The sequence below is a fragment of the Halichoerus grypus genome, chromosome 3 (genome assembly GCF_964656455.1).
Source record: "Halichoerus grypus chromosome 3, mHalGry1.hap1.1, whole genome shotgun sequence".
NCBI lineage: Eukaryota > Metazoa > Chordata > Mammalia > Carnivora > Phocidae > Halichoerus > Halichoerus grypus.
Genome location: NC_135714.1, coordinates 6536796 through 6562635, shown reverse-complemented (window position 1 = coordinate 6562635; position 25840 = coordinate 6536796). Strand labels below are relative to the sequence as shown.

Genomic DNA, 25840 nt, shown 5'->3' with positions numbered 1-25840 from the left:
AGGAGCACTTCACACCTGGTTGTGACAACCAAAGTGTCTCCAGACTAGGCCACATGTCCCCTGGGGAACAAAATCACCCCAACGGAGAACCACTGGACCAGGTGTAAACACTTGTTCCATCACTTACTGTCATATGACCTTGGATAAGCAACTTAACCCCTCTGTGCCTCAGTGTCCTCATCTATAAAATGGACAAATGACAGTAGGTGAGGTTAATGTGAGGGTCAAGTAGAATCAGGAAAGCACTTGGCCGTCCACATAAGGGCTCAGGACATGGCTCTTTTTTCCACTGCTTTCTGCTGCCTCCCCTCCAAACACCACGGAGTGTTCAGAGCAGGTGAATAGAGGAGGTTGGCTTACATGTGGAAAGTGTCATAGGAAAGTGTCAGGTAACCAGCTAATTAACAAATGGACAAGGGATGTTCTGATCCCCGCATTAGTGCACCTGCTGACTTGGGGATGTCCTGGCAGCCCTTCTCACCGCCACAGGGCAGTGAAGATTAAAGACTCCACAGCCAGGCTGCCCAAGTTCAAGTTCAGCTCAGCCACTCATGAGCTACGTGACTCTGGGCTCGTTATTTAGCTTCCTAATGTCTTCATTTCCTCGTCCGTAAAATGGGGGTAATAAACGTGCCTGCCTCGCAGGGTTGTGAGCATCGAATGAATGAGCACATGCGTGGTGCCCCGAGCTGAATGCGGCCGGGGGTAATGAGCACATGCGTGGTGCCTGGCGCTGCACATGGCCCTGTGGTAATGAGCACATGCGTGGTGCCCGGCTCTGAATGTGGCCCCGCAATGCGTGTCGTTGCTGCTCTCCCGTTCCTGGCGTGAGCCTTCAGAGGCCTCCAGCCACACTGACCACCTTTCCCTTCTCCCAGCGTGCCAAGCATAGTCCCGTTTCCAGGCGTTGGCGCTGCCATTCCCTCTGCCTGGAGTATTCCTCCTCCTAGACCTTAACATCCCCGACCCTCCTCCGTCTGGGTCTCCCTGCATCGCCTCTTCTGAGAGGCACCACCCGAAATCAGACAGCAGCTCCCCCACCCTGCTCACTGTGCTGTCCGTGTCCCATCAGTTGTCACTGCTTGAACTGATATATCGGAGTCCGGGCTGTGCTCATACTGCAAGGCAATATGGTCGTGTTCCTTCACTTATCTCCCTCCTGCTAAAGCAGAAGCTCAAGACACCAGACTATTTGGTGACTACATTCCTAGAACAGCGCCCAGCACAGAGTGGGTGTAAATAATTACAAGAAATGATTAGAGCTATTTTGCAAAAGGGATTTCCAAAGTCCTCACACAACCCATTTTTCTAACATAGAAATTGTTTGAACCGGGGCCTAGAACACGTTTGCTGCAAGTAAAAAAAAAAAAAAGAAAAACTTGCTTATAACAGTGGGTCCTTTAGAATAGATTAGCTACACTTAGGAGACTTCCAGATCCATTCGGCTTTCTCAAACTGTGTTCCCTGCGACTGTGGTCTCCAGAGAGAAGGGCGTAAGGAATTGAGCCAAACAAGGATTCACAAGGTCAAAGATATCGGGAAGCAATGCAGAATTCTCTCCTGCTCGGGGATTCACACTGCACAGAAAAGCTCTAAGAAGCCCTGTAGAGAAAACAATTATTTTAGCTGGGTTTCCTGAGCTTAGGTCGCCCGAGACCCCACCCATAACATGCACAGTGAAGAACAATTTGGAAAACAGTGCTCTAGTGTAAGTGTTTCAACTTACAGATGCAGACAGAAAGTGTGGCCCAGAAAGGTTACTAGACTCATTCAAGGTCACACAGCCATCTTCTGAATCCTAGAGCAGGGCACTTCTCATAGCCCCTCATGTTTCCCAAATGGTCCACAGAAGTGATCAGGTCACAAAGAGACCAAAAACTGAACACAGACCTCAGATTCCAATATCAGTTTGACTAAATCAGGTATGAAAATTAAGGTACCAAATAGGACTTGGTTTCAACCTCACCATTCCAGAAATATTCATTTGACAAATATTTATTAAGCATTATGTGTCAAGCAGTGCACATTTTGCAGTGAACAAGACGTGGTTGCTCAGCAGACTGACAATAAAATTATCCCTAAAGAGACCAAAATTGATTGAACTGTCCTTGATAAGCCTGCTTCCAAGTAGGGATTTATAAGAAATTACATATTCAGATTTCATTTGCTTCCATTAACAATGCTCACATTTAGATCTAGTGGTAATAACATGCTCTCAATTGGAATGGCTCTAGAATAAAACGCTCCTCTTCCCTGTGCAGTCTGCAGAGAGGAACAAAAAGATTGAAATTCCTTGGGCTCTTTTTTTGTTGAACACCTCAACCAATAGATTTTCCCATTTCAAGTTCATTCAAATATCATCTCTGGCTCCTATATTTTCGTTAAAACGCGTTCTCTCATTTCTTGGTGCCTACAGATGAAAATGCCTATTTAAAAATGAGATTTGTTTTTTTAAAGCTTATCAGCTCACACATTTCTGAGCCTTTCAGAAATGTGGATCAAAAGCCACATAAGTCTAAAACACTACAGATTTGAGATTGAGAAAGATTCAGCTATTGCGCTGTATGATCTTTTCAATGAACTGATAGCATCTGTCTAGGACCTGGGAGAATTATTTTATGTTATTTTTTAAAAAGGAGATTCCAAATGAGAAAAAAATATTAGAATTCCAGGGCATAGAAGTCCCTATTTGATGCCATGGCACTGAAGCTGGCTTTCAGCACAGACTTGAGATGTGTGTATCTAAAACAAAACAACAACAACAAAAAAATTAAAACAAAAAACCTGAGGAATTGGAATCTCTTCACGGTCCTTGCTCCTGTATGTTCCTATAAGACCAACCTGTCTGCAAAGATAAAATAAAGAAGCTTCCAGACCAAGCCAAAATCTTCCCTGATTTTAGGGATGCTCTCATGGTTTCTCCAGGAACTATTCTGAAAACCAATCTGGCAAAGCAAAGATAATCACCCCATCATGCACATAATCTGTGTTTATTAGACACCAGAACAAATCAGAAAGAGTTCCTCAGCTGTCGTGAAGACACACACAGAGAGCAGAAACTGCATTAACACAGACCACAGGAAGTAAGATACACGAAAGCCACACACACCCCCTGCAACACTACACACACACATAGAACCTGTTGTCTAAAAATCAATCAAACAAAAATAAGTCAGTGATCAATTCATTTGTTTAAAAGGGAGCAGAGAGTATATTTTTTAAAGACCAGCTACTATTGTTTTTTTTTTTTTTTTAGAACCAAACACCACCTTCTCTTCTCTAACTGGACCATTGGTCCATTTCTGCTAGGCTGGGGTATATTTGACTGAGTTTATGCCAAACGCTTCTGCCGGCTCTTTCAAAAGCAAATCAGTCTGGTGAGGTTTCTCAGCCCGTGGGCTACTACACAGACACAGAAAATGTGATCCACTGAGCAGCACTGGAAGTGTACTGGTGAGTGTGTATTCTGCATGCTTGTTAATGTCTGCGCAGCTATGTAGATCCAGGAGGGGCGCTTCTTATGCAGTTTAATGGAATCCATTTGGGGTGAAAGGCGTTATTTTGCCTAATGATATCTCCCCTTCGCAGTCCAGCTCCCAGACAGACTCGGCCACAGGGTCACCATCTGGGGACGTCTGAGAGATCTGGGACCTACGATCGAAAGGGCTCTCTTCCTCCTTGTCCCCCTCCCCGTCCCCCGGGGTCACGGCATTGGGGATCATATGGATGTAGGCAGCTGCAATCTCCTTGTGGAAGACGGTGTCCTGGTTGTAGGAGATGAGCTCATTGCTGATGTTCACTGTCTCCACCCGGGTGCGGGAGCAGAGGTTGCCGCACCCCAGCAGCTGCGCAAACACCTTCCGGAAGTCAGCGTTGAAGGCGTAGATGACGGGGTTGAGCGAGGAGTTGGCCCAGCCGAACCAGACGAAGACGTCGAAGGTGGTCTCGCTGACGCAGGGGAAGCCAGCCCGAGGACCCTCGGGGCGCCCGCTGCAGAAGGGGACCATGCAGTTAAGGATGAAGAAGGGCAGCCAGCAGCACACAAAGACCCCCATGATCACCGACAGGGTCTTGAGGACCTTGGTCTCCTTCTTGATGGATGTCCGCAGGCTGGTGGCAGGGGCACAGGCCGCGCGGCTGCGGCAGCTCTGCGCGTGCTCCGCGGCCCTCTCCAGGGAGGAAATCCTGCGGATCTGCACCTGGGCGATGCGGTAGATGCGCGTGTAGGTCACGATCATGATGGCCACGGGGATGTAGAAGCTGATGAGCGAAGAGGAGATTGCGTAAGTTCGGTTCAGGCTGGAGTCACAGTTTTCGGCCCTCGCCTCTGGCTCCCCCGCTTCCTCCCAGGGCGTCCCGTTGGCCAGGCTGGGTGGCGGTTCCACCCCGCCCCAGGAGCCTGCCTTGTCCCTGTGCCAATGCAGTTGAACTGGGATGAAGGAGATGAGAATGGACAAGGTCCAGGCCAGGCCGACCATGATCAACGCCACGCGCTGGGTCATCTTGCGCTCATAGCAGAAGGGCCTGGAGATGGCCCAGTAGCGGTCCACGCTGATGACGCACAGGTTCAGGATGGAGGCGGTGGAGCACATGATGTCGAAGGCCACCCAGATGTCGCAGAAGGCCCCAAAGGGCCAGTAACCGGCCACCTCAGCGACCGCCTTCCAGGGCATGACCAGCAGCGCCACGAAGAGGTCGGACACCGCCTGAGACACGATGAAGACGTTGGTCATCTTGGCGCGCAAGTGGCGGCTGCGCACGATGGCCGCGCACACCAGCACGTTGCCCAGCAGGGTCCAGACGACGAGCAGGGTCAGGAGGCCGGCCGTGACCACCTGCGCGGGCCCCAGCGGCGCCGCCCCCCCCGCGCCCCCCGCGGCGCCCCGCTGCGCCCGCTGCTGCTGCCCGAACCGCGCGCGCTCCGCGGTGCCGTTGCGCCCCGGCGGCAGCATGTCCGGCTCGGCGGCAGGGGCGGGCTGCGCGCGGTCCCAACTCCGGCCTTGCGCCCCCCGGGTGACCCCATCCGGCCCCCGGGGGCTGGCGCACCGGGACCCGCGGTTAAGGGAAACGCCGAGCCCCCGGGGGGCGCTCACCGTGCGCTGCGCCGGGGCCCCGAGTGCGCGGGGACCCCTCTGGCTTCCTCGAGCGCCTCCGGGTCGGTGGCCGCGTCGCGCCCCCCCAGTGGCCGGCGCTGGGGGCAGGAAGCCGGCCGGTGCGCGCCGGGCGGCCGAGGCTGCGGCTGTGTCTGGTTCGCAGCCCGAGAAGCGAAGAGCCAGCGGGCACCGAGGGGGCGGGGGCCGGGAGTGGCCGGCGGCGGGCGAGCGGTGCCGCGCTGTCGCCGTCCCCGTCAGCGCCCGGGGCCCGCGCCCCCGCGCCTCCGCGTTCCCCCGTCTCCCGCGCAGCCGCCCCACCTGTACCCGGGCGCGCTCACTCTCCGCGCTCCGCCGCCCCAGTCCGGGGGCGAATCCGCGGGTCCGAGAGGCGCTCGCCTGCCAGACCCTCGCCCCGTGCCAGGAAAAGCACGCGCCGGGAAGACCAAGAGGTCTCTGACCCAGCCCCGGTGCCCTGGCCCTGAACACGTTTGGGGAACGGGGAGGTAGGGTAGGGATGGGGGAAATCACTGGCTTCTAGACTGGGAAAGAGCTTTTGTAAGGTAGAAGGCAGCCTTGGATTTCTCGCAGACCCAACTGGGATTTCATTCCTGGCTGTGTGACCTTGAGCGCCTTAAACTTCACTGGGTCTTGGTTTTCTCATCCACAAAATGGGCTAATGATTCCTACTCTTCCCCCGGGGGGTGTAAGGTTCAATGAAATCAGTCATCTAGGAGAAGCGTCAGGAGGCATGTCTCCTAGAAACCACTTCTCCTAAACTACCCCCTCTGCCCCCATTGTCCATTCTAAAATTCAGGCTTAACCTGACCTCTTGGGACAGTCTTTCTGCCCACCATCACCCCCAATCTTTAAGCGATTTTTCCTTTGGGGAATAATTTTGGATGAGCCCAGAACACAAGGAGGAAGAAGGGAGCCTCCTGCCGGTGGGCGCCTCCTCCCTGCTGGACATTTTCAGTCTTTCTCTTTTATAACCTTGAGAAAGATGGGTTAATATCTCAGTGCTTGACAGAAAGTGGAAATTGAGGCTTGAACTGATGGCCCAAAGTCCGAAGTTTGGAAAAGAATGGCAGGAAACCCTGGAGAGGAGAGCAGTGTCCCAGGCTCTTAATATGCTTCCTCCCTCCAGCAGACAAGTTCCGCTTCTGAAGGGTCAAGTTTCTGCCTGGGTGAAGCTCAGCTGAAGACAACTGGGGAGAGAACTGGCTGAGGCGCCCTGCACTGAGGTCTAAAAACAGGGACTGGCCTCTCTCATCCCCTCCTTAATCTCTCTCTCCACTCAGACCCACCTGCCCCATTCACCCTGGTCCCCATCTGCACCCTGGACCAACACCTGCAAGCTGTTGGAGACAACTTTGGAGACTCAGCGTGCTTGGCCTTCTCCAGCGTCTTCTCCCTCAAATCTTCTCTCCCTTCAGTGCTTTCTGCTGATGGAAGTGGAAAAACCATCTGTCCAGGGACCTGCACCTAAAACTGGGGAGTCATCCTTACCTCCTCTCTCTCCCCATCTCCTAGGAGCTAGTCGGCTCCTCTCTCCACTGACACCCCATCCAGGACTGTGTCTTCTCCACCCTGTTTTATGGCAACACTCAGCTAGCTTCCAGGTTCTGTCCTGATCCTCTGTCCGCCCTCTACTCAATGGCAGGCAGAGCAATCTTTCTCAGATGTAACTGTGATCGTGTCATTCCCCAGGGGGAAAACCCTCAGTATCTCCTTGCGATCCCTGATCCTTGGACTTGGGTAAGCTCTTTGAAGGCTTTTAATCATCTTTCCCTTGCTCCAGATCTTCTCCTGCCCCTGCTCCTCCGCCTACAGCCTGGGTTCAAGCCAGTACCACCACAAAACGCAAGCAAGCAAACAAAAAACACTAGTTGTAATTTCTCTAGTGGATCTATGGCAATCCCTCACCCTGGAATGACCTCTGCCCTGTCTTGTCTTCCTGGAGAACACCAACTTAGGATGTCGGAAAGGGACTTGGGTTTGGGAGACAGGTTTGAATTTCAATTCCTTACACTTTTATTTGGCAAATACTCACTGAGCACCTGTTCCATCTTAGATGCTGTTTTCTTCACTGGGAATACAAGGGAGTTTAAAAATTATGGTGTCCCTCCCCTCTACGAGGTTATTAGAGATAGACCTTTAATACAAGAATTATTCAAATAAATGTACAATTACAACTGTGACAGGTGCTATGAAGGAAAAGTGTAACAGTGGGGAGTGACCTAGACAAGATATTTAGAGAAGTCCCTCGTTGGGTTGAAATCACAGTTCTGTGGACCAAAGGGAAGACAGGAAGAAAGAACAGGCAGGAAGAGCAGACATTTGCTAGCTGTGGGATCTTGGGCAAGTTACTTGATCTCTCTGAGCCTCGGTTTCCTCCTCTTTGAAACAGGTTAATAATAGTAGTTTAGAAGGTAAGGGAGATGAGACCGAAATATGTCCTGTGAGTAGCTCGGAATCCCCCTTCTCCCTCTGGCTGGAATTGTGCAGCTCATTGCCCTGGGCTGCCCTGTGAGGAGCCTCCTGTCCTGGCTTTTGTAATGGAGCCAGAAAGTGGACGCATTATTGGACCTGAGAGGCTGGAGGAGGAGGGAGTCATCCCAGAAGGAAGAGACTATGCTGGTCTTCAAAACAAAGAGCCCACAAAGAAAAGGTGGGGCAACGGTGGGGGGGGGTAGTGGCAGAGAGGACTAAAAGCTCAGGGCGGGGTTTTGCAAGAGTCACTGTGAAGGAGGTGAGGCACTGGGGCATGAAGGAGAGAGGAAAGGAAAGACGAGGGGGAATTTCAGAGAGGGATTGCCTGTTGCCTTCACAGAACTTGAGAAATGCAAGAAAACTATTTGAATTTGGGGATTCTCTCTGACACACAGCACAGCTGAGAGCCTGGACCGCATGGGTCATGGCTTTCCAAGTTGCATGGAGCGCTCGAGCACGTCGGTACATTCCCCTCCTCTCTCAGCTCACCTAAGCAGCCCCTCTCCAGGAAGCCCTCCTGGCTTCTGGGCTGAGAGGGGCCCCGTGCTCCCGCAGACCCCATGTCAGCTCCCACTGCAGCAGTTATGATGCTGAATTATTACCAGCCATTTACGTGACTACTGGCTCTCTAGACTCTGAACTTCTGAAATCAAGGAACTGGGTCTTATTCAGGTCGGATCTCCCCAGGCCAATGAGTGGGTACTTGGCAAATCTTTACTGATGGGAGAGTGGGGGAAAGAGGGCTCTGTGCCCAACACCGTGACCGTCACGGACAGACAGCTCACCCCCAGAGGCGCACACACATGCACCACGCACACAGTTTTGCATCTGTGTTCAGGTAGTTCTGACTCCCTGAATTCCATCGACCCATTCATTCATTCAACAGGGCTTTGCTGAGGACTTATATACAAGCCAGAGCCGTCTGGACTGAGCAGGTGTCTGCGCTCCAGCAGACCCCTGGGTCGGCTTATAATGCAGCAGTCATGACATCGGAGGGGAAGGGTGGGGGAAGGGGGAGAGAGAAAGGAGAGGGAGGGGAGAAGGAGGGGGAGAAGAGGGGAGGAGGAAGAAGAGAAGGAAGGAGGAGAGGAAGAGGAAAAAGAGATAGGGCGAGGAGGAGAAAATTACATCTCTGCACCTCTAGATCCATTCGTACCCCAGTCTTTGCAGCTACAAAAGCCAATAAATCACCCTCTGGCTACCACGTGCCTGAGTTGAGCTTCCATGGTCAACTGCAACTGGAAAGGCCCTTCCTAGCACAGGGAACAAACATGGTTCAGCGGTGGCTGAGACCAAGGGGATGGTCTGCCCAGTGGAGCAGGCAGCAGGGGGAAGGGCCACGCAGAAGAGAAGACACCTAAGCTGGAGGATGCACGGAATCCACCAGCATTCCAGGTGGAGGGGCATTCCTAACAGAAGGAACAGCATGCGCAAACGCTCAGAGGCACAGAGTTTCCTGTGTGAAAGGGTAGATTTTTCAGAACTCTAAGGTTTTTCCTCTGTTATACAAAAAAAGAAACGTGTTTCTCATCATTTTTGGAAACAAGAATTTTCTATCAATAAGACACTATGTGTGCAGAGTGACACCGGGCAGCCAGGTTGCTATAGGACCATGTCTCTCCTGTCTCCACGGGGAGGGCTCCTGGAGCCATTTGTCCACTGGGACGATGGTTTTGTGTGAGCAGTGAGTGGCTGCCTTCTCTCACCCCGGCTCTGTCCCACGTTTTCCAGAAGTCTGTCATCGGCCTGGGAAGCCAGACTCGTCAGCATGGACCCTAAGCCAGTAGGCAGCCCATGAGCTCCCTCTCTTGTCATCCCTGCCAGAGCCCCGCCCCAGAGGATGGCAGCAAGGAAGGGATCCTCCCCTACATTTGGTTCCTGCAAAATTGTACTAAGAGGATTCACTTAGGACATTTTAACACAAAGGGGGTTTCCCTAATCTAGTCGGCAAATATTCTTGTTTGAACTCACTGATTCTCCTTCTTCTGAAGGTATTATTTTCTATTGGATTTGCTTCGCTGAGACAAATGGCAAAATCAATAGGAGCGACAGTCAGGACTTTGGTGTTGCTGCCACAGCTGCTGTCAAAAGACTCAACTCTGTTTTACACCCAGAAAGCCTTGGTCCTTGGTTACAGGACACACCTGAGCTCCCCAGGTGCCAGTCTTGCCAGTGCGCTCAGCTTGGCTCAGCAGAGCCCGGGCAGAAGGGTAGCGATGAGCCGTCCGCATCCATCCTGCGGCTGGAAAAGTGGCCCCGAGCACACGACCACTGATGGTGACCTGGAGGCCTCCTCTTCAAGCCCAAGGGTCAGCCCCCAGGTCTCCGCCCCCTCCCAGCTCAGAGACACAGGAGTCATGGAAATGAAGGCGTGTCGAATTACACGACCTCCCCGACATGAAGGGGTTGCCTTAACTAGTGAACGGAGTTAACACGACCGGGATAGGGCAGACAGATGACTAGTACCCCGTGGTGGAACACGCTGAGGGCACACAGCATCCTTACCTAGTGTCCCTGCGCCCTGAGGAATCAGCAGCCAAGCCCAGAGGGACCGTCGACAACTGACCTGAACTCTTCAAAGTACTGATGTCCCAACAGGCAAAGAGAGGATGAGGAGCTGTCCCCAGTGAAGGAGACACAGAGGCATGCCGACTGGATCGGGGAGAGATCCTTTGAAGAATGTTATTGGGACAGTTGGCAGAATGATCATGTGGACTGTATGTTAGACAGTTATTGACAATTAAACCATTGACAGTTGACAGTAATGGACCATTAGACAACCGTATGGCACCGATCCTAAGTTTCCTGAGTTCAGTCACTAGACTCGCCTTCTTCTTGGAGAATGCAAGCTGAAATGTCAGGAGGGGGAGGAGCAGGATGCCCACAACCACATTTCAGGGCTTCAGGAAGAGACGAGTGTGTCATATCATATCCCATAATGTCCGGGCAGGAGAGAGAGAGCCATGTGGTCAAGAACACTCGGTGAATCTGGTGGAGGGTGTATGAAAGTTCGTCATCTGACAACTCTCCCACAAGTTTGAAATTATTTCAAAATAAAAGAAAATTTAAATAAAGACATTGATTAGAAGTGCTTTCAGCTGTGAGTAACGGGAAGTCTGCCTACTCATGGCTTTATGCAATAAAGACATTTAGTCCTCTCACATAATGGGAAATTCAGAGGGAACAGGTAAGGGGCTGGTGCGGAAGCCCAGTGACGTAACTGAGGACTCAGGTTCTTTTCATCTGACGTTCCACCTTTCTTGGTGTTGTGGCTTTGTGTCCTTGGACCCTCATGGTCACAGGATGGCTATTACAGCCGTGGGCACCACGACCAAGTTCAAACTCCAGGAGCAAAACGGGGGGGGGGTGCTATATCAGGGGGAGTTTTCTTAATGTGTCTCTTACATATCACCAACAAAAAAGATCTTAGGAGGACCTTAGGTCTCATTAGCCAGAAGTAAACCGCCCCTAACTACAAGGCAGACTGGAAATAGTTTCGAGTATCAGGTCATGGGAAACAGAATGCCCATGCTTGGCTTCATCACCAAAGACTGGGCACTTGGCTTCCCCGACCAAAATCAGGGTTTTCTTAGCAAGCGAAGGATTGTTGCCGAGAGGGCCGTTAACAGTGTGTGCCATAATTAATATCTGTGAAGCTCCTGCTCAGGTCGACACTGTACAGAGGAGGATTCTGTCCCCATCCCCAGGAGCTCGTAGTGTGTGTTCCTGGGCAATCCCGTAACTCCCCGCTCGCAGCTCTCCGCCCAGAGCATGGAAGCCCCTTCAGAGCTCAGCTAGGACAGGATGCTGCAAAAGGCAACCTCACTGAGTTGATTTGGGTTTTTCCAGAAGGAAATACATAAATAACTGTTTAATCTGCCTGGGAAAATACCAAATAAATACGTGGGGGTTTTTTTCCTGAGCTTTCTGCCGTATTGAAACTATCTCCCGGTTTCCATTTCTGTCTCAAGAGATCATCAAGCATCCATCCGTTTGTTTGTTCATTCAACAATTATTAGGAAGCTTTTCCTCTACTGGCAGAGGGGACACAGTTGGGGAACAAAACAGCATTATCCCTTCTTGAGGCTTATAGTGAAGTGGTAAAAAAGAAGGGGGGCCTTAGGGGCACCCGGATGGCTCAGACGGTTAAGCGTCTGCCTTTGGCTCAGGTCATGATCCTGGGAAGTCTGCTTCTCCCTCTCCCTCTGCTGCTCCCCCCAACTCATATTCTCTCTCACTCGCTCTGCTCCCCCCCTCTCTCAAATAGATTTTAAAAAATCTTTTTTAAAAAGTTTAAAAAAAAAAAAAAGGAGGCTTAGAGTAAGTGGTCAAACAATCCCACACATAATCATATGATTAACAGGTACAATAGCCACAAGAAAGAAAGCTAGTTGGTGTTGTGAACATTCATAACAAGGACAGCAGACCCGGTCTCGGGGTGAGTGAGAAGCTTCCCTGAGAAGCTGTTGCTTGGATGGAGATCTACAAGAGCAGTTGAATTAACCAAGTGAAAGGAAGAGGAAGCAGCAGGTACTAAGGCCCTGAGGCAGGAGGGAACAGGGCACGTCCAGGGAATAGAAGATGCTGACCAGTGTGGTGGAGCACAGAGGGAAAGTGAAGGACAAGGAAAGACTGGAGAGTGGGCAGCAAAGACCACACAGGACCCCGGGGGCCAAGGTAAGGATTGTGGTTTTCATCTCAAGCAACGAGAAGCCATTGGAGGATGTCGTGCAGGGGAGGGATAGGAGCATGTTTGCCTCTCTCCAACACCGCTCTCCCCGCAGTGAGGAGGGCAGACTGCTAGGGGCCCGGGATGCACTAGGGAAGGGAGCAGGAAGTCTGCTTCAGGAGACCCAGAGGAGATGATGGTGCGTCAGAGTGGGCAGGAGGTGGGAGTGCGGAGAAGCACATGGAGCCGGGAGATTTGGGAGCAGACGTGACAGGTGTAGTCGTGGCTTGGACATGAGGCACAAGGGCCGTGTAAAGACAGTCCTTGTATATTGGGCTTGCAAGACAGACAGATGCCCGAGCCATCCACGGGGATGAAGACAAGGAGGGAGAACTGGCCAGAGGACTGAGAACTCTTGAGTTTGGGGTCAGACACATTCAGTTTAAAGTGCCTCTGGGACATCTAAGCTGTTGGAAATGACCAGCAGGGAGCTGAGAGGTCGGGCTGCAAATGGACATTCCAGAGCCAGCAGCGTCTAGACAGTCAGAAGCCAGGGCCACGAGCTAGAGCACCAAGCAGAGCCGAGTGAGAAGCCAAGAGGACGCGGGGCGGCAATACCCCCTGCCCGAGGAGAGGGTGAGGAGGCTGCACACGGAGAGCGAGAGCAGGGGAGCAGAGTGGTGGGACGAGCCCCAGGGCAGCGGGTCATCAAAGCCAGGACCCTGTGCCCGCCACTCCTCCCCTCCCTCTGCAGACAGGGAAACCGACACACGGACGGGCTTGAGCAGTGCCCGGGCCACCGGCTTTTCCTGGGCCAGCTGCGATGACAATCCCAGGCTCCCATCTGCTCCATCTTCTGCTCTTGAGTGAGGCACAAAACACGGGGTAAAGGCACCGAGTGAGTTTCCTGTGACCCCTGTAGCAAACCACCGCAAACTTAGCGGCTGAAAACAGCACACGTTTATTATCTTACGGTTCTGGAAGTCAGACATCCAAAATGAGCCTCAGTGGACTAAAATCAAGGTGTCAGCAGAGCATCGGCAGAGACCTAAGGGGGGGATTCCCAGCCTCGTTCCTTCCAGCTGCTGGGGGCTGCCGTGCTCCTCGGCTTGCGGCTGCATCACTCAGCCTCTGCGCCCCCCTCTGGAGCCCGGTTCCCTCCCACCTCCCTCTTATAAGGACCTTTGTGACTATGTTTTGGGCTCGCGCAGATAATCCAGAATAATCTCCCATCCCGAGATCCTTGACTCAATCACACCCTCAATGTTACTTTTGCCACGTAACGTGACATATACACACAGGTTCCAGGGATTAGGACGTGGACATCTTTAGGGGGCACTGCGTGTCCTCCCCCGGGGCTCCCCGGGCCATGTAGGGCACCAGCGATCTGAGGGTTTTTTTGGAGCAGCACCACCCCTGTGGGAAGACAGATACCTGGTCTGCACTCAGCAACAATCCTGGAGGCAGAGACCTGAGCTCACCCACGTGGCCTTCACAGAGCTCGCTGCACGCCAGACTCGTGGGCTTGCCACACATCATCCAAGCTCATCACCCAGTGACTCTTCGAGGTGTGCACTTCTATGGCCGATGTCTGACAGAGGAGAAAACCAGGTGCCCGGGACGAAGGTGGCTCGCGGCAGAGACCCACCCTGCCCTCAAGCCTTGCCCCGCACCCTGCCCCACCCCTCGGAAGCACCGTTCCTCAGGGACCTGTTGCCGGGGCAGCCCCAGCTCTGCGTGCACCTGCAGGACGCTTCCCCAGAAAATCCCACCTTCTCTTGCTGGAATCTTGACTTCTTTCGGCGTCCAGCGTAGCAGCCAGAGAGCCCCTGATTCGAACACCGGGAACGGAGCCTTCATGTGTTTCTGTGGTTCATGGACGGCCTGTGCCCTTAACGATCGTCATGACACCTCACCTTACACTGTTGGAGAGGCTGCATTCTGGGGACTGTGCCCAGTCGCGGAAGGCGTGCCCTCCCCCATTCGTCCCAGAGCCACACTCCTGCTCTGCGACCCGCCGGGCACAGCTGCCCTCCCTCCCCCGCCCTGCTGCTCTGTGGGGCTCAGTCCTGTTCAGTGCGTGGGCAATGCGCTCGTCCGCCAGGTGGGGCGGGTGAAGGACTGACCGCCGTGGAAGCGGGGACACCTGTGATTCCCGGGCGTTCCCTGGATGGATCGGGGGGCGGGGGTACGTGCTGCGCACCCCGCCCCTCTCAGGCTCGCCCCTCCACCACAACCCAAGGGCCGCTGCAGCTCCAGGCCCCACCTCCTCCCACAACCACTTCAGGCGGGGGGAAGGGCAGACCTCTTCCTCATCGCTCTCTAAACAGGGATCACAGTCCTTCCAGAACCATCCAGCAGAGACCCCCTTCCCTCTCGTTGTCAAGACCGGGGCTCTGCCAACTTTTTCTGCAAAGGGCCAGGGAGTAGATATTTAAGAGCCACGTCTCTGCCACATAATCTTTTTGTGCAGGTGTTTGTTTTTTTTTTTAACCACCTTGCAAGATGTAAAAGCCATTCTTAGCTCACAGAGGGTAGGTTGCCGACTCCTGGCCTAGAACCATTCACATGCCCCGCTCCATACCAGCCTCCAGCCGAGTGGGGAGCGGGCTTATTATGTTTGGCTTAGACCAATCATCCAAAACTGGTGTTCCGGAAACATCTGCCAGAGCTACCTAAGCAGCACTTGCGGTTGTCAGAGAGACTTCCCACCCCAGTGGTTCCTCCCTTCCAAGGAGGAGGGCAGAAGGCACCTGTAAGCTTCCCCAGAGGTGGTCCCTCGGCTCCCTCCAGGGGCCAGAACAAGCCGAGGGGAGCGGGGAGCGCCTCCTAACTCAGGGCTCTTCTGGACCAGGCCTAGAGCGCCACCTTGTGCCTTAAAGGCAAAGAGGGACCCGGAGGTTGTACTAGAAGCCAGCGGGGAATCTCTGCCAAGCCCTTAAAAACTATTCATGGAGGGACACCGGCGTGGTTCAGTCCTTAAGCATCTGCCTTCGGCTCAGGTCATGATCCCAGGGTCCTGGGATCGAGCCCCGCATCGGGCTCCCTGCTCCGCGGGAAGCCTGCTTCTCCCTCTCCCACTCCCCCTGCTTGTGTTCCCTCTCTCACTGTGTGTGTCTCTCTCTCTCTGTCAAATAAATAAATAAAATCTTTAAAATAAATAAAAAATAAAAATAAAAACTATCCATGGAAACACACCAGTCTCGAGCGCCCGCCGTGTTCCAGGGACTTCCCCACACCCTGCGATAGTCTGGGTTGTGAGGGGGGCCACCCCTGTGGTGAGGCCTGAGGGAGAAGGAGGCTGAGCCTCTACCCTCATGAGACAGACGGTGGAGTCCAGCACGGGTAAGCACAAACGAATAAGTGAAGGACTAATGGTAAAGGGGCCAAGGTGAAGCGTCATGGGGGATCTGTTTAGATAGATGACCAGGGCACCCCTCACAGTGGAGGGGCCTCTACACACAGCCTGAGGGATGAAAAGAGGCTGATCCAGTTCAAGGAGCCAGAGAAGCACTCTGTGGAGAGAGAGATTAGCACGTGCAAAGGTCCTGAGGAGCCGAGTCTGCGGGATCCAAGGCAGTGAAGGGAGCTGTATGTGGCTCCAGCCGTGGCCGCGGGTGGGGATGCCTGGGGGAGGGGGACAGAGGAGGGGATTGGTGTAAGAAGAAGACGAAGTAGCAGAGGCCAGATCGTGAAGATCCCCGCAGACCATAGTCAGGAGTTTGTACTTTCTTCTAAAAGCAACAGGAAGCCAATGAAGGGTAAGCAGGTGACTTGATTTAATTTACATTTCTGATGTAAACTGTGATGGTGGTTTTTTTTAAACTTAATTTTATTATGTTATGTTAGTCACCATACATTACATCATTAGTTTTGATGTAGTGTTCCATGATTCATTGCGTATAACACCCGTGCTCCATTCAATATGTGCCCTCTTTAATACCCATCACCGGGCTAACGCATCCCCACCCCCAGAACCCTCAGTTTGTTTCTCAGAATCCATAGTCTCTCATGGTTCGTCTCCCCCTCCGATATCCCCCCCTTCATTTTTCCCTTCCTGCTATCTTCTTCTTTTTTTTTTAACATATAATGAATTATTTGTTTCAGAGGTACAGATCTGTGATTCAACAGTCTTACACAATTCACAGCGCTCACCACAGCACATACCCTCCCCAATGTCTGGTTTTTAATGTGGCTGAAACAGCATACCACAATTCTCCTTTTGAGCATCAAAACACTGCCCTCATCCTTCTCCCGTCCCCTCCCCATGGTCCCCTGGGTCTGTTCTGAGGAGCTAATGTTACTGTCCGTTCCCCATCAGACCCCGTGAAAGTGTCCTCCCCGCCCACTGCCCCAGCCTCCTCCCTGACCATGTTCCACCCGCCCTATCTGGGGGACTCTCCTCGCATGGGAACACCCCACAACCATGTTCCCCAAAGGCTCTTGATGGGGACAAGGATGGCCCAGGGGAGCGGGAGGTGGGGGGGCAGGGGGAAGGAACACCCTTGTTGAAACTCTAGTTCTCAGCATCCCCAGGAGAACCCAGAATCCTCCCAGCCCTCACCTGGGAGTGAGGACAGCCACCCCCGACGCACACTACGGGAGTCCAAAGCTGTGGATGGGGCACCGACGGGGCACTTTGCACCCATCCCCTGTTGGGTCCCCTTGAGGCTGCTGCTGAGATCTGCCGGCCAGATCTCCCCCGACGTTGCCCTGAAAGCACAGGTGAGGACTCAGAGGAAAGGCACTGGCGCCCCCTGCTGGTCGTGCTCTTCCACAGCCAGCTCACATCGGAGCGGAAGAACCCGCTGCTTCCCAGTAGCTTCCGTCCTTCACCATTTTAAGCCAAGTGTCGCAATTTATAACTGGGTAAAAAAGGAAATATTCTGTCAGCTGATGGATTGTTCTGTGCACATATCCTCAAGCAATTGTTTGACGGATATTTTTTTTTTTTTTACCAAATTGGCTTTCTTTTTAAGACTATATGGCTAATAGGAAAAGGCGATGGGTTTTTAAAGGGCATAATAGTCCACTGCTACAACTTGCTAGCCCTGTATGCTCCCTAGCATGCCCGAAGGTTCCCTCCACTCAAATAGAGTAATAATATCGCTCACTAACCAGGCGGCGGCCTCATAGAGAGATCCCAGAGGTGCACTGTGGGCTGCCAGGGTTACGGGGCACAGAGGCTCCTGACACGTGTTCGTGTGGACAAAGGAATCTGATCTGACCTCCGGGCACAGGTGACCAGCAGGTGCTGGTGGCGTTTAGTTCCAGAGTTTGCAAAATGTCTTGTGGAAGGGGTACATTTTCTAATGCTTGCCTGGCACCACGGGGGCTGGGGGTGACCCTGCGTGTCCAGCTCCAAAGTTCTTGCCTTGCCACTCGGCCTCACCAAGAGCCAGGGTATCCACAGAACGTGAGTTGAAATCCTGGCTTGGTGGGGGCCAGGGATGAATGAGCTCGAGCTGACATGCACCCGTACAAGGCTGCAACAGGAGAGAAAGGGATTCTCCTGATACCCTGAGCGCCTAGGGCATCACTCCCCACAGTGAAGAGCTATACGGGAAGGCAGATCGATGTTGAGTTTCCTGATGAGCACAGAATCATCCAAGGGGTGAGGGTTGGGGGATCTATCCAAGGGGTGAGGGTTGGCGGATCTTGACAGCTCACGGCATTGAGCTACCCCACCTGGGGGATCTACCTGCGGAGGGGACCAGACAAGGTGGCTTTGACACCCTCCTCCCAACGACAGTGGATGAATGTTGGAAACTCACCTTCTCTGATGACTCTAAGTTGATCTTCCTTACGCTGACTTTCTTTTCTCCTTCTTTCACATGTTGTTATTAATATCTCAGGCATATAAACGAATGCCTCTGTACAGGTCACTTTACCGGAGAAACCAAGCACTGCAGACACAGCACACACTCCGCTGTCTGTCCCCACCCCGGTCCTGCCTCCTGCCTGCTCCCCAGCCCACAGGGGGCCACTACACTGAACTCGGGGTGGATTCTTTCTTCACATGTGTTTGTAACTTCACTACAAATGTATCCCAGAAATATCAGATTGCGTTGCCTGTTTTTAAATGTTACATTAATGGAATCATGCCAATTATACCATCATGACACTTAATTGTCGATACAGCGTTGTCTTGAGGGATGACTCGTGTTGTTGCGTGTAGTTCCAACCCGCTCATTTTTCACTGCTGTGTAATATTCCGTTTTAGGGATTAGGCCATAGTTTATCCATTCATTCTCCTAACTGATGGACATTTCAGCTGTTTTTAATTCTTCCCAATGACAAGCACTCCTGCAATGGACGTTTCTGAACACGTCTCCTTGCACATACAAGTGAGGGCATCTCTGGCGCTCACTCCGAGGAGGGGAATTGCCCGGTCTCAAGGAATGCGTGCCTGCAGCCTTACTCGATTATCACCAGCCGTTCTCCCATTTGGCTGTTACCAATTTACCCTCCTACCAGCAATGTGTGTGCCTTCCCTTTCCCTCACATTGGGCCAACCCTTGCCTCTCGGACGAATGGGAAATGGCATCTCATTACTGTGTTAATTTGCGTTTTTCTTAGTCTAGCCCTGAGGGTGTGAGCCTTGTTGACTGCACACTCTGGTTCCTCATCTGTGAGTGGCGTTGGTATTAGGGTAATAAATTCCCCTTGCTGCCTAAGCTGGCTGAGTCAGGATGCTTGACTACCTGTGGGTCGAAGCTGGCTGGCTGTAAGAGCCATCCCTGAGGCTGCAGGCTCTACTTGTTTAGGGCCAGGAGATGATCCATCTTTAAGATCCCTCCTCAGGAGTTCTAAGCCCAGCAAGACTGTGTTGACTTTTCCCAGCTCTGCTGGCGCCCCGTGGCCACCCTGAAACCCCCACACCTGAGTCAGTCATTCCCAGCGTTGCTGTGATTCCCTTTATCTCCTTGGCAGAGCCCTAACCACATAAGCGGAGGCCCTAGGGCTGTACTAATGTGCTCAGAACAGGGGGAAATTAACGCCAGCCAAAATGGGGTCCTCTGGATAAATGGGCGTTCGTATGCAGTCATCTTGTGCAGGGTAGTTTATCAACACATGAAAAGACTTAGCCATGAACATGCTTGCTACAGCGTCATTTATAATTACAAAAAGAAAAGAAGAAGAAAAAAGAAACTATCAAATGTCTCTAAATGTTGAACATCAGGGTCTGACTAAATAAGGAATGCTACATCCCTCCACGGAATGTACTTTGAAGTTGGCCAAGGTCATATTGCAGAAGGAATGTCAAGGAATGTCGTTCAGGAGTCTTGACTTGGGGTCCATGGACTCCCGAGGAGATGTTTCCGGAAGGGAGTTGGCATCACCTGAGATGCTTATTGAAGCATCCTGAGCCCCACTCCAGCCCAACAGAACCTGAACTTCTGGCTGGGAAGGCAGGAAACCTAATAGGATCCTCCAGATGATTCTTACACATGCTAAAGTGTGAGAATCCATGCCATGGGGATACTAAAATAGTTCAGAAACACGCTGGTATATTAAGAGAAAAAGAAGCTAGTTATATGCAAATTCAGTACATATTAAAACAATCTCATTCGTGTGTGTGTGTGTGTGTGTGTGTGTGTGTGTGTGTGTACTGATAGGTACTGAGGTGCCAGAAATGAACAGCAATTACCTCTAGATCACTGTTTCTCAACCTGGACCCCATTAACCTTTGGGGCCAGCTAATTCTTGCTGTGGGGACCACCCTGTGCATTGTGGGATGTTGAGCGGCATCCATGCTCTCTGCCCACCAGATGCCTATAGCCCCCCAACCAATCACAATAAAAAATGTCTCCAGGCTTTGCCAAATGTCCCCTGGGGGACAAGATGGTACCAGGCTGAAAACCACCTCCCTAAATAGAAGGTCTGATAGACAATCTTCCACTTTGTTTTTAGTCCATCTGCCCATTGCCTTTAGTTTTTTCTAGAATGAACATCAAGTATTTGAGTCATGTAAAAAATCTGGTGTTTCTTAATAAGCCCTTGCCTGTGCTGTCCCAAAAAAATACGCTCAGATGAAAAAATGATTACATTAGTATTGATGGTTAAGTAAACTGATTTTATTATGAACTTGAAATAATTACGGCAAAGTACATACAAAGGCCTTCCCAATATCACTATTCCTTAAGAGGCTTTAAAATATTTATAACCTTTGGAATAGGCATCCTGATTTTTATGTCTTATAGAAGCAATTATATAGGAAATGCTTTACAAAGATAGTTGATGTTTTGCAGAGTCCCTTATAAAAACCAAAAAAGTATAAACACTCTAAAACCAACAACAGGAAACTAAGTATGGCACATCCACTTGATGGACTATAATACAGGATTAAAATGATATTTACAAAGAGTTTGGAACAATGTGAAGGAAAGGTTTATGCTCTATTGTTAAGTGGTGAAAAAGTAGATACAAAATTGAACCTGTCACGTCGTCCCTGGCAAGTACGACAATGATGACAACAACGAAAAGAATCCTGTGCAGGAACACAGCTAAGAGAAATACAACACGGTGTGGAAAAGTGTCCCTTGAACAGTGACATCCGAGGTGGTTTTTTTCTCTCCATTCTTCTAAAATGTCCACATTTTCTGTAATAAGCATATATGTATTTACAGTGAGAGAGAAAACAGTAAAATTTATTTTTTAAAAAACCTCAAATGATCACAAACAAAAATGTGCCAAAATTCCAGGTAAGAAATACATCTCCATACTGATCTATACACTAATTCCCATCCAGATGATAAAAATAACTTTGTTCCAAAACTTAACCATATTCAGAAAGTACAATATGAACTAAACGTGATTGTATCTACATTGATCAGCCCTGGGAAGGATAAGATGTAAGGATGATTATACTACTCAGATGGGCAGAAAAAGTTGTAGGTAGTCACATGATAACAGAAAACAATTTTTATGAAAAACAAACTGATCATTTTTCTTTCCCCAACCTGGAATCCCATTCTTTTAAAACAAAGGGTCTCATTTAAAAGGAGGTAAAATAATTTGGGTTCGATCAGAATGAACTAGCCAAGGCCAGATTTCAGCCGCCTCGTCGATGCTGAGCTAACTTGCTTACATTCATCTGGGGTGACAGACAATTCCAGCTCACAGGAAACACAACTGGTGCAGACAAAGGCAGCCCTCTTGCTTTTGTCCGGCAATGTTTGCCCAACCTGGCCATTCCCAGGTGGCTCCAGTGAATTCTCTTGTTAGGTCACTCCTCGGGCTTTGATGTGGACAGACTATATCTTACAATAGACCTCAAAGAGAGAGGCAGCTGCGTGCATTCGGTAGAAAATAGAAAAAGGCATGGCCAGGTTGACCACAATTATCCAGGGTTCAAAGCCAAAGACAATCTCCTCTAATCCGTTGTCGTACTCGGGGCGGCAGCCAAAGGCGGGAGGGATCCAAAGCTGCAAGAGAAGAGGAGCCCGTTCTAGCAGCCGCCTCAGAAGCCCCACATGACCCCCAGGCGCTGGCCTGGACTCGGGGACACGGAGTCACACCTGTCTCCGCACTGCATTTCACGTCTCCACGGAGCTGGTCAAATCCACGCAGCCCACCTGACCCTTCTCTCTTCCTCAGCCCCGTCCTGAGTGAACGCTGTTCACACCCACCTGATTCTCTCCATCCCCACAGCCCTCACCTCGGTCGAGTCCTCAGTATCCCCCACCTGCATGCCACAATGCCTCCAACTGGCCCCCCCCAACTCCAGCGGACGCCTTCCATCCACCCCTGACCCCACTGTGGGAGTGATCTTCATAAAGCACACATCTGACCTTGTCATTCCTCTGCTTGTCACTCTCCAGGGACTCCCAACAGCCTTCAGGAGAGAGTCCAAATTCCCCCAGTGACTGGGCGCCTGTCCATGTTTCCATGTCCCTCATCATGCCCTTCACTCCAGCTTCCGAAAGCCAGATGTGCCTTTCTCCCTCAAGTCTTCAGGGCTTTGCTCCTGCCTCTTCCTCTGTCACTGGCTCCCTGTCTGCCTTTTTGACTGAATCCTACCTTCTTCCAAGTCCTGAGATACCACTCCTTCCAGGAAGCCCTCCTTGATCTAACCCTCTGGGCAGGAACCCCCTATGTGTTCCCACAGCCCCCAGGGTTTGCCTACAGCAGAGGTCACCTGTTTATCACACCTGCCTTCACACACCAACATTGGTGCTGGGAGATCCCAGCCACATGGGCCTGGGCCACTGAGTTCTGTGGTCTCCTCTCCGGCTTGACCTAGAGAGACAGCCCAGACCCTGCCCACCAACCCCCCCGCCCCCCGCCCCGATCAGGGGAGAGGAGAACACGCTTTGGAGCCACACCTGGGTTTGTGGCACTTACAGACTCTCATCTGACCCCTCTAAGCCCTCAGTCTCCTCGTCTGTAAGATGCGAACACTGACACTGGTCTCCCACGGCTCAGATGAGAATAGAATCCCAACTACGCTTGCAAAACTGAAAGCCGTAACCTATTGTCACTGCTGCTCGTGGAAACCACACACTGGTCCCCCCTCCCCCGGTCTCTCTGCCCCGGGTCCTCCTCCTCCTCCACCCCTGCACGGTGGCAGGGCCTCTCGGGTGACATCCCCCCCATCCCACCTCCTGGAAGTCATGTTCTTGTAGAACCCCCTCCCCTTGAGTCGGGCTGAGCCTAGTGACTCGCCTCTACCATTGGAATATGACAGAAGTCATGAGGTGTCACTTCTGAGGTTAGGTGCCAAAAGGACTGCAGAGTCCATCTTGTCCACGCCCTCCTGCAAGAGAGGGAGCTGCCCCCCTGTTGTGTGCTGCCCTGTGGCCAGGCACCGCGGGAGGTCCCGGCCCAGCAGCCCTCAAGGAACTCACGCCCTCGGCCCAACAACCTACCAGGAGCAGCTTGGGAAAGACCCCCAGGAGTCCGCTTTGAAGTGGCCGCAGCGCCCGGGTGGGCCGTTCGCTCCCAGTGAGAGACCCCGGCAGAGGCACCGGCGAAGCTGCGCTTGGACTCCTGCCCCACAGACATCATGACAAAGAGGTGTTGTTGGAGCTGCTGAGTGTGGGGTGATTCCTTACACAGCAGGAGCTGACTGATACTGGCCTCTCCATACAAGCATTACCTCGGATCTCTGGCCCCCTGTTCTCAGGCTCTGCTCAGGCTTCTCCCACCACTCCGGCTACTCCTCCCTGGCTCCTCCTTTGCTCAGTCTCTCACGGTTGGCTGGGGGGCTCATCCCTGGGTCCTCTCCTCTACACACGTGACCCCTGGATGAGCTCCCCCAGCCTTGGCTGTAAGTACCCACCATGGGCTGAGGACTCCCGAGCCTGACTCACCCACCTGCTCCACCCTCGAGGACGCCACCGGCTGCTTGGTGTCTAACCTGCATCTCAAACTAACCCCCTACCATTAGCAACATCTTCCTCCCCGTCATTATCAAACTTCCAGGTGTCATCCTTGTTTTCCTGCTCACCCTCAGAACCCTCCGCCTGCCACCCAGCCCATCAGCGCGCCTGGAGGACCGTGCCTCCAAGACGCCCAGGCAGCCATGCAGCCATTTCTGCCCCCGTGCACCTGCCCAGGCCCCCACTCTCCGCTCTCACCTGGACCATTGCAGTAGCCTCCTGCCTGCTCTCTGGCTTACACCGCACCCCCGGACAGGTGCATTCACCACTCAGCTGCCAGACCCATTTCTTATGCCAATAAGATCATGTCCCTTCCCTGATTAAGGCCCCCCAAGTCTTCATAGTGTACTTAAAATGAAATCTACCCTTTACCTGGGATTATAAAGCCCTCTCTCTGCTGGCTGATCCCTCGCCAACCCGCTAACCCTGCTGCCCGATGTCCCGCACCCCCAGGGCCCCAGGCACATGGCGCATCATGTGGTGGGAGAAAGCCCCTCTCAGCAACCTGGGCCTTCTGATCTGAACCAGATGCCAGGCACAACCTCACACCCTCTCTACCTGTTCTCTGCGGAGTGCACGTCACTATAAGGTGTGTCTTACTTGACGCTTATTGTCCTCTCTGCCATCTGATTTGCAAGCGCCCCAAGACCGGGAGGAAGGCGAGACCTCAGTCACATTGCCCCCCATCACACACAGCTGTGCTGGCCCTCGGGAGACACCCAGTGGATAGATCTTCAGGAGAGAGAGGAATGAAGGAAGGGAGGGAGGGGAGGAGGGAGGGAAGACAGAGGACAGAGAAGAAGGGAAGGACAGACGATGGGCCCTCTTTCCTGAAATCTAGATCTTTACATCTGCTATTAAGTTGGCTGGAGTTCTTGCTCCTCATCCCATCAGCAGATGGGTCTATGTCCCCTTCCCTTGAATCTGGGGGATGCTGTCACCGCTTGACCCATAAAATATGGCAATAACTGATGCCACACCACATCCACAGGCAGGCCCTAAAAGACTGGCACTTCTGGTCTCCCAGCAGGTCGGCTCTGGGGCCCTGAGCTGCCACATAAGAACCCTGAGACCCCCACTCTCCATGCTAGAGAGCCCATATATAGATACTGCAGCCGAGGGTCCTGCTGAGCCCTCCCAGCCACCCCCACCCAGCCACCAGATCTTGGACCCTCCAGCCCAGCCTGCCCACCAGCCTCAGTTGATGCCGTGAGGGACAGGAGAATTTCCCAGTGAAGCCCCGCCAGAAGTTCTAACCCACAAGGTCATAAGACCTAATCACACAGCTGTTTTTTGTTGTTATGGTTGTTTTATTTTTTTTAGAGAGGGAGAGAGAGAATCCCAATGGGGGACTCGATCCCATGACCCTGAGATCATAACCTGAGCCGAAATCAAGAGTCAGATGCTTAACCGACTGAGCCACTCAGGTGCCCCAAACAGCTGTCGTTTTTGTCCTCCATTTGGGGTCATTTTTTACGCAGCAGTAGGAAACCAAACATCAGCCCGTTGGCTACATTCACCTGGGTGTCTCAGAAGCACCGCAAAAATGCACATGTCCAGTACTAAACTCAGGGGCTTCCTTCCAGGCCGGGCCCTCCCCGAGCCTGCCTCCCCTTCAGAGTCTCCAGTCTCCATAAACAGCATCACCATCTCCCCAAGAGCTCAAGTCAGAATGGGGGCATCATTCTTGACATCTCCCCCCCTTCACACACTACCACATGGATGACCCTGGGGAGTTATGCTGAATGAGATAAGCTGGTGGCAAAGAGACAAATACCGTGTGATCCCACTTACATGAGCTACGTGGGGTGGTCGAACTCACAGAGATAGGAGGTGGGGTGGCGGTGGCAGGAGCCAGGGTGGGGGGCATGGGGGCTGTTTCATGCCTACAGAACTGCAGTTTGCAAGGTGGAAAGGCTTCAGACACGGGTGGTGGCAGGCGGTGCACGATAGCGTGAATGGACTTCCCGCTACTGAACTGTAGGCTTTAAAATGGTTAAAATGGGGGGCACCTGGGTGGCTCAGTAGGTTAAGAGTCTGCCTTTGACTCAAGTCATGATCCCGGGGTCCTGGGATCGAGTCCCGCGTGGGGCTCCCTGCTCTGCTCCCTGCTCCCTCTGCCTGCAGCTCCCCCAGCTCATCTCTCTCTGTCAAATAAATAAATAAAATCTTTAAAAATAAATAAATAAAATCATTAAAATGGT

General features: G+C 52.3%; 2 protein-coding genes across 2 annotated transcripts in view; both read right to left on the bottom strand.

Annotated features, from left to right (window-relative positions):
- Positions 1–3252: 3252 nt before the first annotated feature.
- On the bottom strand, positions 3253–4952 carry DRD5 (dopamine receptor D5). Its single transcript, XM_036110534.2, has one exon. It carries the CDS (start codon positions 4950–4952, stop codon positions 3528–3530), a length of 1425 nt encoding a protein of 474 aa, XP_035966427.2. The 3' UTR covers positions 3253–3527.
- Positions 4953–21509: 16557 nt separating this feature from the next.
- The window catches only part of OTOP1 (otopetrin 1), a 33351-nt gene continuing 29020 nt past the window's right edge, over positions 21510–25840 (bottom strand). The window contains exon 6 of the mRNA XM_036110524.2: positions 21510–21680. Coding sequence (XP_035966417.2) covers positions 21510–21680 — 171 coding nt within the window. The remainder of the gene's footprint in view (positions 21681–25840) is intronic.

Coding starts and splice junctions, on each gene's coding strand:
- DRD5 (XM_036110534.2), bottom strand. CDS start 4,952: ATGCTGCCGCCGGGGCGCAACGGCACCGCGGAGCGCGCGCGGTTCGGG.